Source organism: Xenopus laevis, chromosome 8L, assembly GCF_017654675.1.
Source record: "Xenopus laevis strain J_2021 chromosome 8L, Xenopus_laevis_v10.1, whole genome shotgun sequence".
Taxonomy (NCBI): Eukaryota; Metazoa; Chordata; class Amphibia; order Anura; family Pipidae; genus Xenopus; species Xenopus laevis.
Genome location: NC_054385.1, coordinates 106,867,753 through 106,877,682, shown reverse-complemented (window position 1 = coordinate 106,877,682; position 9,930 = coordinate 106,867,753). Strand labels below are relative to the sequence as shown.

Here is a 9,930-nt window from a genome sequence, read left to right as displayed (position 1 = left end):
AATTTCAAGTCAAGACACGAAGTGGATCTGCCACTCTAACAAGCCAAACTCTGGCTTCTGTCCCAGGGCAGGGTAGAATATGAAATAGGATCTAGAACTGGGCCATAAACTTTTCATGCTGACCTTTCCAGGTATGCAGAGTTTGGCTCACTCCTTGGATGACGGGTCAAAGTCAAGTAACTGCATGTTAGCAATTAGCCAAACCATTTCTCTCTTATCTGACATTTCTAGGCTCACGAAATACATATTTAGGGCAAAGGAAAATGGGCATTTTAAATTCTTGGATTGCCTCTAGGACTAGAACACCTAGAACTGCAGCTCAATAGTTACCAGTTCAGTGGCATAACATAAAGGGTGGTCCCACTAGCACCTTTACACAGCCGCCACCCCAGCCTATCCTTATGGGGGAGAAGTAGGGATGCACCGAATCCCAGAAGCCTTCATGAAAGATTTGTCCAAATACCGTACGGAATCCTAATTTGCAAATGAAAACGTCACGTGATTTCCCTTTTTGCCCCTAATTTACATATGCAAATTAGGATTCGGTTCGGCAAGGCAGAAGAATTCGGCCGAACCCGAATCCTACTGAAAAAGGCCAAATCTCAAAGCGAATACTGGGTTCGGTGCATCCCAAATAAGAAGTGGCTGGGGAGAGGGACTACCGTAATACAACATCGACCCACCACTGTTTGGCTACTGTATTAGTCACATGGGAGTGATTATTTTGGCTTTAGTGATAATAATCATAGTCACTACAGTATTCCATAAGCTGCTGTGCTCTGTCTTAGTAAAAAGGCCTGAGCTAGAGATCACAAATCAGAACAGAAACACATGCTCCCAATGGGTGCTGTCCTGCAGCAAAAACACACAAATATTCCACATAAAAACATAGCCACTTGTTAGTATTTTATTTATTCAATACGCAGCAAAATAACATTTGTACCTTCATTCATTTTGGGTGAATCAGCGCAAGTACCAGACAGGTTTTAGGTTCATTCTTTTTTTTTTTTTTTTTTTTTACGTGTTGTACAAAATATTTACAGGCATGTTAAAGAACTGTGCAAGGATTTATTTACGGTAAGCAAAATAGAAATGTAGTATTAGATCCTCTCCTGTTCTGTACAAATGTGTGTGTGTGTATTGGTTGGGGGGGTGTTAATAACTGATTACTGTGCAACACAATTACCGTAATGCCATAGGAACTATGATATTAAAGGAAAAGTGCCTTGACATGCACGGCTGATCTACTCCCTTTGCTACATGCTTTGAGTTGCTGTAGGGTTTGATCAGCAGTTTATGCATTCCAAATCACAGGGTCTACAGGTGAACTCCAGTGGGTACAGAGTTAAACCTGTAAATACCAGATCAAATGCTAAAGTTGTTGGGTACTTGGAGCAACCACAGCTGCACGTGGCAACATTGAAGGCAAGAGCCAGTTATAAAAAAACAAAAAAACAAGCATTAAAGTGATGTGTTGATTTGTCAGACACCTTCCTCAGGCAACCGAATATGAATATGGATATACACACATTTATACCAGAGACTATATGCAACATCGCCATCTACTGACAAGGCCAAATGAAAGCATTGACAAAAATTGTGACACGAGAAGCATACTAAAAGACATACTGTATATCCTATTAAAGGGGGTGTTCACCTTTAAACTGTGATATTCTGAGACGATTTGCAATTGGTTTTCATTTTTTATTTATGGTTTGGAGTTATAAAAAGTAGCAATAACAATACACATGTAGCCTTACAGAGCATTTGTTCTTTAGATGGGGTCAGTGTTTGAAAGCTGGAAAGAGTGAGAAGAAAATGAGAGAGACGAGGGCAAATAATTAAAAAAAAAAAAAAAAAAAACTATAAAAAATAATGAAGGCCAATTGAAAAGTTGCTTAGAATTAGCCAGTTAAGATAACTTTAAGGTGACACACCCTTTTAATGGCAGTTGGCAAACAATGGATTTACTAAGTTACAAGTGCTTGATGGGTGCACTTCTGTTCTCTCACTATCAATTCTGCCCCGTTGCTCCTATTTAAACTACTTTGCATTCGTTCTTGCAATTAAAAATATGGACTCCCTACAGCAGGGATCCCCAACCTCTTTTTACTTATGAGCCACATTTAAATGTAAAAAAATAGTTGGGGAGCAACACAAGCATGAAAAAGTCCAAATAATCACCTGCTTTAATGCCACTGGGAGCAACATCCAAGGGGTTGGTGAGCAACATGCCACTGTTGAAATCTAATTGCTGATTGGTTGTTCTGGGCAACATCACCGGTATTAGTTCACTTTTTACACAGCATGATAAATATACCCCTTTACTATTACTACTGCTAAACAGAAATACTCCCTCCAGGACCCACAAGCAATGCTACTGTTCAGTATATACTCACCAAAGCACAACTGGACTGATCTGTAGATCACTACCATAGTAGGGTTTCCATGAACAATGCCCTGTTGTTTGGCTAGATTACACAGGTATATGTTTTGCTGTAGACTGGCACAAACCAGACTTCCCTCCAAAATTTGATGAAAGTAAAAAGTAGTTTATTTAACAAAAAAACAACCATCTCAAAAACTAGAATAGGCTATTTTTTTGAGATGGTTCTTTTTTGTTAAAGGGATCCTGTCATCGGAAAACATGTTTTTTTCAAAACGCATCAGTTAATAGTGCTACTCCAGCAGAATTCTGCACTGAAATCCATTTCAAAATGAATCAGTTAATAGTGCTGCTCCAGCAGAATTCTGCACTGAAATCCATTTCTCATATTTTTTATATTCAATTTAGAAATCTGACATTTTGTCCATTTCTAACTATCATATATATCTATTGGAAAAGCATGGTGGAACACACAATGACTGCCGTGTCCCCCCTGTGTTCCTCCAGTTAACTAGTTCAGGTGACTTTTTTTTTTTTTGTCCATTTCCCAGCTGCCCCTGGTCATGTGACTTCAGATTCATTTTGAAATTTTTTTTTTCCCCATGACAGTATCCCTTTAAACTACATTTTACTTGCATCAAATTTTGGAGTTTAGTCTGGTTTGTGCCAGTCTACAACAAAACATATACATGCCGAATTGACTCCCTGAGCTGAAGGTCTGGGGCTGGAGCACCTGGACCCCCTGTTAGTATTGGTAAGTGTACCTTGCTATCTACAAAAATCAAACACTGGACATGCACTTTCTGATTCCCCCTCTTTTTGCAACTAGACTATTGTAGATTACACAGGAACTGATTAAGATGCTCTGACCATTCGTATATGCAACTGAGACTTACGGGAGATGCAGAAATTATGGGCTTCTAGTGTTTTATGCTAAAGAAAAAATCCCAACGGACTTGACACTGTAAGTCAGTTGTAACAAGGCATGGCAATCTAATGATTGGAATAACAAAGCTGGAAGGCTTTGCAGTTAACTGTTATTTGTTCACTATGTAGTGGGCTGGAGAGTGCCAACACATTGCAATGCATTCTGCATCCAGGAGCTTTACAACAATGCTCTGAACATTCTGGATTGATGTGAAATTATATAACAGTCTCATAAGAAGATCCCTATCAATTAGCAGGGTGCTCCTATAACCACTTTCATTCATGTTAAGAGATAATAAATTCTATAAAGTACCCACAGTCTTGACACCAGGAGGCTATCGCATCGGCTGATGTTCTGAGCCTTTAACTGCTTTGTGCATTCACATTCTGTGTTGTAGTTGTCCCAGCAAAGTAAAACGAAGATTTTTACACTTTTGTACAAAAGACTTGTAAACAATTCAGGGAAAGAAATAACTTTTGGGTATGCCGGTGCTTTGAAAAATGATATAAGATCAAGGTTAAACTATAGCTGATAAACTCTAGTATAGTAAAGCTAAATAAAGCTATATATACATATACCAACAGATCTGTACAGCGCAGCATAATGTTAAAGGGGAACTCCGGCTTCCACATCCAAAATTTGATAAAGAGGCCCGCATAACACAGAAACTCCTAATATATCCAATCACAGTTACCTGTTTCTTCAAAAAGTATGAATAAATGCCATTTTCTAAGCTGAAATCCAGCTGTTTAAAGAGGTTGTTCACCTTTCCAAAACCTAAGTTTAAAGTGGATTGTTCCTGTCTCTGGTGTTTGAGTCTGGCAGCTCAGGAATTCAGGCGCAGACCCTGAACTAGTATTCGCAACTATTGCATCAAGTCTAACAGCTGCCTTTAATGAAACTCGGGGATTCTTCTCAGCAGGGAGCAGACAGCATGCAGGAACTACATAACCCACAATGCATTGCAATGTGATGTTCCATTCCTTATTGAAATTACGTGTGCAAGGAATTGTGGGATTTGGAGGATGCAAGCTAAGGACAGCTGGCTGTTGATACAAAGTAACAGTAGTCAGCCAGCTCAGCAAAGTAGTCAGAGAGATCAGCAGGAGAGCAGGGGGCTAGGCTTAGGGAACTGTTCCAAACCTCATAAAAATCATGAAAAGTCTGCATATTTTTAAATTGATGTATATTGCAAAGTTGCTTGAAATCATGTTTACTTTTCAAAAAGCTTAAGTTATGTTTTTGTGGAGTTCCCCTTTCATGACCAACAGGCAGGGCGTGGTGACTTTTGTTTCTTAAGATTGTCAGCGGATATAAACTTTGTCTGGTGAGATTTTCCTGCATGTTCGGTCCCAGCAACATGACCAGCTGCAGCACATGATGTTACTGATAATTGCATTGTGCATCTGAAAGCTTCTCATACATGTTCCCAATACACTCTCTCAGTAAGTAAGAACCATTGAGTTTCAAGTCTGCAGAGATGAAAGGAAGATACCCAGCCTGATAACTAGATTCACCAAAACATTTTTGAATGTCTCCAGTCACTGTGATAACAAGTAAATTTATTCCTTGAGAAGGTGTTCATGTGTCAACTGCACTGACGTCCTTGGCACAGAAATAATGCACGACCACCCCATTTGGATACCGAGCGAAGGCACTGTTGGAAGGAGGCAGAGAGTAAGACAACAGGGCTAAAAGAGTCAAAATACTAAAGTACAGTTATAAATCCCATTATCCAGAAGCCTCGGGAGGGTTTTCTGGATAAGGGGTTTTCCATAATTTGTATCTCCATACTTTAAGGGGCAGATTTATCAAGGGTCGAATTGTAAATTTGAATTCTAGATAAAAAAAATTTTGGTCAAATTAGACTAGAGAGTTATTCAAACTCGATTCGAGTTTTTGAAAATGCAATTTAGAGATTTATCATACTCTGGCCCTTTAAGAATAAAAATTCAACTATTCAACACCTAAAACCTGCTGAATTACTGTTTAAGCCAATGGGAAAGGTGCAGGAATCAATTTGAAGATGATTGCAGCCTTCCTGACTTAGACCTTTTTTTCTGAGAAAAAACTTGAATCGAATTCAATTCGAGTTTTCAGGTCATTGAAATTCATCGGAGTATTAAAAATTCAAATTTATTTATAAATTTTAACTAACCGAATTTATAGGGGGTTTTAAAAAAACTCACATGAATTCAAATTCGACCCTTGATAAGCATGCCTCTCCGTCTACTTAAATAATTTGAACATTGAAAAAATCCAACAGGATTGTTTTACCTCTGATGAATCTTAGATAGGATCAAGTACAAGGTATTGTTTTATTATTACAGAGAAAATAGGAAATCATTTTGTAAAATTAGAATTATTTCATTTAAATAAAGTCTATGGTACATGGCCATAGATAATGGGTTTCTGGACAATGGATCCCATACCTGTACTGCATAAAAATATTGATGCTATAAAGATGAATACCTTAGTTCAACCAGGACAATAGTACCATTGCGTACTAGCAGCTTCTTTTAGAATAAATCCAAAAGAACATAGTGTGAAAAGATAAAAATGATTAACTGTTCAGAGTATTCAGTCTAATGCGCAAGTGTTCTGTGATAAAATGCACAACTGTTCAGAATGCTTATTTCTATTAAGAGTTGTTCACTTTTGATGTAACCTTTAGTAGGATGTAGAGAGTAGAATTCTTAAACAATTTGCAAATGGTTTTCATTTATTATTATTTGTGGTTTTTGAGTTATTTAGCTTTTTATTCAGCAGTTCTGCAGTTTGTGATTTCTGCAATCTATTTGCTAGGGTCCAAATTACCCTAGCAACCATGCATTGATTTAATAAAAGACTGGAATATGAATAGGAGAGGTCTGAATAGAAAGATGAGTAATAAAACGCAGCAATAACATTTCATTTGTAGCCTTGCAGAGCATTCGTTTTTCAGACAGGGTCAGTGACCCCATTTAAAATCTGGAAAGAGACATTAAAAGAAGGCAAATAATTAAAAAAATAATTAAAAAAAAAAAGTTAAGGCCAATTGAAAATTTGCTTAGAATTAGCCGTTTTATAACATGCTTAAAATTAACTTAAAGGGGTTGTTCACCTTCCAAACACTTTTTTCAATTCAGTTGTTTTTTGATTTTTCCCCAGAAATAAAGACTTTTTTTAATTACTTTCCATTATTTTTTTTTTTTTACTGTTTTACTGTTTTTCCAAAAACATTGAAGAGGAATGTTAGTGTCTCTGGTGTTTGAGTCTGGCAGCTCAGTAATTCAGGTGCAGACTCTAAACTGTTCCAATTTTGCAACATTTAGAGGCAGATTTATCAAAGGTCGAGGTGAATTTCCGAAGTTAAAAACTTCGAATTTCGAGCTATTTTTTGTGTACTTCGACTAGGGAAAAGTCCAACTTCAATTTGAAGTTGAAAAAAAACTTCGAAATTCGAATATCGAAATTTATCATGTACTGTCTCTTTAAAACTTCAACCATTCGCCACCTAAGAGCTGCCGAAGTGCTGTTTTAGCCTATGGGGGACCTCCTAGAACCTATATGGAGGCAATTGGTGGAGTTTGAGAGATCGTTGTTTTTTGGGGGGGAAAACTTCAAATCGAAGACGCTATTTCTTCGATCATATGTTTCGAAGTAGGCCGAATACGGACCACTTCGACCCCCAAAAACCTTCGACCTCTATTCAGTTGGTCTTTTTGAATTCGAAGTTCGAAGTTTTTTTTAACTTCGAGCCTCAACCCTTGATAAATATGCCCCTTAGTTGATACATTTCTCAGCAGCACCTGTAGGAATATTAGCAACTATTGTATCAATTCTAACAGCTGCCTTTAATGAAATCCAGAGATTCTGCTCAGCAGGGACAAAGAAAGAACAGTTTACAGGGTCAGCGACCCCCCCCCCAGAGCTGCTTCAGCAGGTGAAAATGACACTTTACACTTCAATATTAGAAAAACAGTCACACATAGAAAATAGAAAGTCATTGGAAAAAGACGTTATTTCTGGTGATCTATCTGAAAACAACTAGTTTGAAGGTGAACCACCCCTTTAAGGGCAGAGACACACGCTCAGATTCGGGGAGATTAGTCGCCCAGCGACAAATCTCCTTTTCTTTGGGGCGACTAATCTCCTCGAACTGCCTTCCCGCCGGGTAAAATGTAAATCGCAGGCGGGATTGCACTCCCACCGGCGATTATATTCTAGCCTTCAGGAAAGCAGTTCGAGGAGATTAGTCACCCCAAAGACTAGTCTCCGCCGGGCGACTCATCTCCCCGAATCGCAACCTGGGTCTCTGCCTAAAAGTAACGGTAAAGTTAACGTCACAATTTGAAATCACAATGATCTTGAGCTATACTGCCCTTAGAAAAGCACTGAAAAAAAATTATTTTTGAATGTAGCCAATGACCCAGCAATTGTAAAAGCCTAATGAATGTGACCTTTTATTCCAGCTTCACCCAGTCTTAGGCTGCTTTAACCTTGTGCACAGTACACTGGTATACAGTATATGTGCTTGAGCAAACATTAAAAAAAAAAAACCAAAGCAACAATGCAAATGCATGTTAAACCAACACAGCCATGAACCTATACATAGAGATAACAAAGGTATGCACTCCCTTCCTAAATACAGACAGGAGACACTATGTAAAGACTACTTCTGTATTGTTATAAAAAGTGAAAGTAAAGGGGAACTGAGGAGATGGTATATGTTGTAGTTTTATATTTGTTATATCAGGTGTATAATGGACACCCCTTTTTCCACTGGGGCCAAGTGAAGTATAACATGTCTGGCCTCATGTTCCACTGTAAATACTAATTTATACATATTTTTAACAACGTCTGTAAAAAAAGGGATGGGACCCACCTGTTTCCAATCTTCTTTTTGCACACACTGCAAACCTTTTCTTCTGTAATAACACATTTCACTTGCTGATGAGAAATCCTTTCTTCTTGAGCCTGCAAATGAGAAAAATCCCTATTCATAACCTTTACAGGGTTTAGAGAGTGAATATATGTTTGATTTTTTTTATTGTTCCTTTCAATTTTCTAATGAAAGCAGCAATAGGTGTATGTGCTGGCTGGCTCAATCCTCCCTTGCTATTTTTCATTCTCCTTTCATTGTGTTATAGCTTTAGGCTCATAGTTCACATTTGGTTAAAAACACTGTGACCGACCGCAGTTCTTTAAAAGCAACTGTGGTTATCATGTTTTTTTCCTCCTTTACAAGTATCCAAAGTTACCTGGCAGTTTTACAACAAAAACATATATTCTATTTTTTAAAATAAGTGACTTTTTTTGCATTATACTCCACCCCTTCTTGGCCCACCTACAAAGTAGTTTTGGAAGTGGGTCATGGTAATAATTACTACAAAGTAAAAAAAAATTTTGTATTGAAATTGCATGTACAAATATATTTTGCCAGCATTTTATCCTCACTATACCCGGTGGTATTAGAGAAGTGAATATAGGAGCTGAGTCGTACCCTTAGGAACTCTGAGTGAAGCAGATTCTTAAGAACTTGGTTGAACCTTCTTCTCTGGGCATTTTCCTCAAGAACTTTCTCCAGAAAAATCTGAATCTCCTTTATTTTAGTGTCTTCTGGGAGCAAGTTTATCGCCTGCAAAATACCAGATACAAATACTAATTACTATAGACGGACAAGACGGACATTATGAGGAAACGTAAAACCAAGGGTGCAAACTTCCCTTCTCCCCTTAATCTGGGGATATCAAAGAGATCTTTACACTATTATACCATTAAATGAGGTGGGCTACATGCAGACCTTACCTTGGTAGTGTTCAGTTTTCCATGATGTTGTTCCAGAACTGCTAATGCTGCCGCAAGGTTAGGCTTTGGCTCCTCCAGTTTTATCTTTATGGGACCTAGACAATGAACATCAGGTGGGGACAGGTACATCCGAATTAAGGAGAGATAAACCTGCAGCAGTGACATAGGAAAAGTCTTAATATAAGAATAGATTTTCAAAGAACCATTTGTATAAACAATGCAAATTATAAAAAACAAAAAAAAAACAAAGAAAAAATACCCGACTAAATTTCTTATTGACAACAACTGCCATAAATATAATAACTTATAAACAGGACAGAACAAGAGAAAACAAGCACCTCCATTACTTACATCTCGGTTACCTTCCTTCCTAGGGTCATAGTGTTTGTGGCAGTATCTGTAAGGAAAGTAAATGCTTTATACACCTGAAATAGGGCAGCCTTTTTTTTTTTATAAGAGAGATACATTAATAGACGCATACAAAGAAACAATTTCTTAAAATGTGTTCCAGTGCCTTTAATACCATCCAACTAAAATAAAGGTCTTATAATTAAAACAACTCACTGCTCTGCCATGTTGGTATCCTCAAGGATGTGCACATAAATAAACAAAGCTTGCTCATGTTTGCCCATCCGGCCCAGAAGGAGAGCCCTCTCCTCCAGCAAGCCTAAACAAGAGAGTCAAATACAAGTCATTTTAGAAACCAAAATTAAAGACGTGATAATGGAATCCAAGCAATTTCATTCAGCTTTTGTCGGATAGTAAGTGTGTGAGTGTTACAGTATGTAGAACATCAGCAATTCACTTCATTGCTCACATACCATCA

General features: G+C 37.8%; 1 protein-coding gene across 1 annotated transcript in view; it reads right to left on the bottom strand.

Annotated features, from left to right (window-relative positions):
- Positions 1 to 4,483: 4,483 nt before the first annotated feature.
- Positions 4,484 to 9,930, bottom strand: part of vps39.L (VPS39 HOPS complex subunit L homeolog) — a 34,904-nt gene continuing 29,457 nt past the window's right edge. Inside the window, exons 19-25 of the mRNA XM_041573362.1 lie at positions 9,926 to 9,930; positions 9,669 to 9,771; positions 9,456 to 9,501; positions 9,105 to 9,254; positions 8,800 to 8,934; positions 8,182 to 8,273; positions 4,484 to 4,971 (exon numbers count right to left, since the gene is read on the bottom strand). The exon at positions 9,926 to 9,930 is cut by the window's right edge and continues 148 nt beyond it. Coding sequence (XP_041429296.1) covers positions 4,896 to 4,971; positions 8,182 to 8,273; positions 8,800 to 8,934; positions 9,105 to 9,254; positions 9,456 to 9,501; positions 9,669 to 9,771; positions 9,926 to 9,930 — 607 coding nt within the window. The 3' untranslated portion in view covers positions 4,484 to 4,895. The remainder of the gene's footprint in view (positions 4,972 to 8,181; positions 8,274 to 8,799; positions 8,935 to 9,104; positions 9,255 to 9,455; positions 9,502 to 9,668; positions 9,772 to 9,925) is intronic.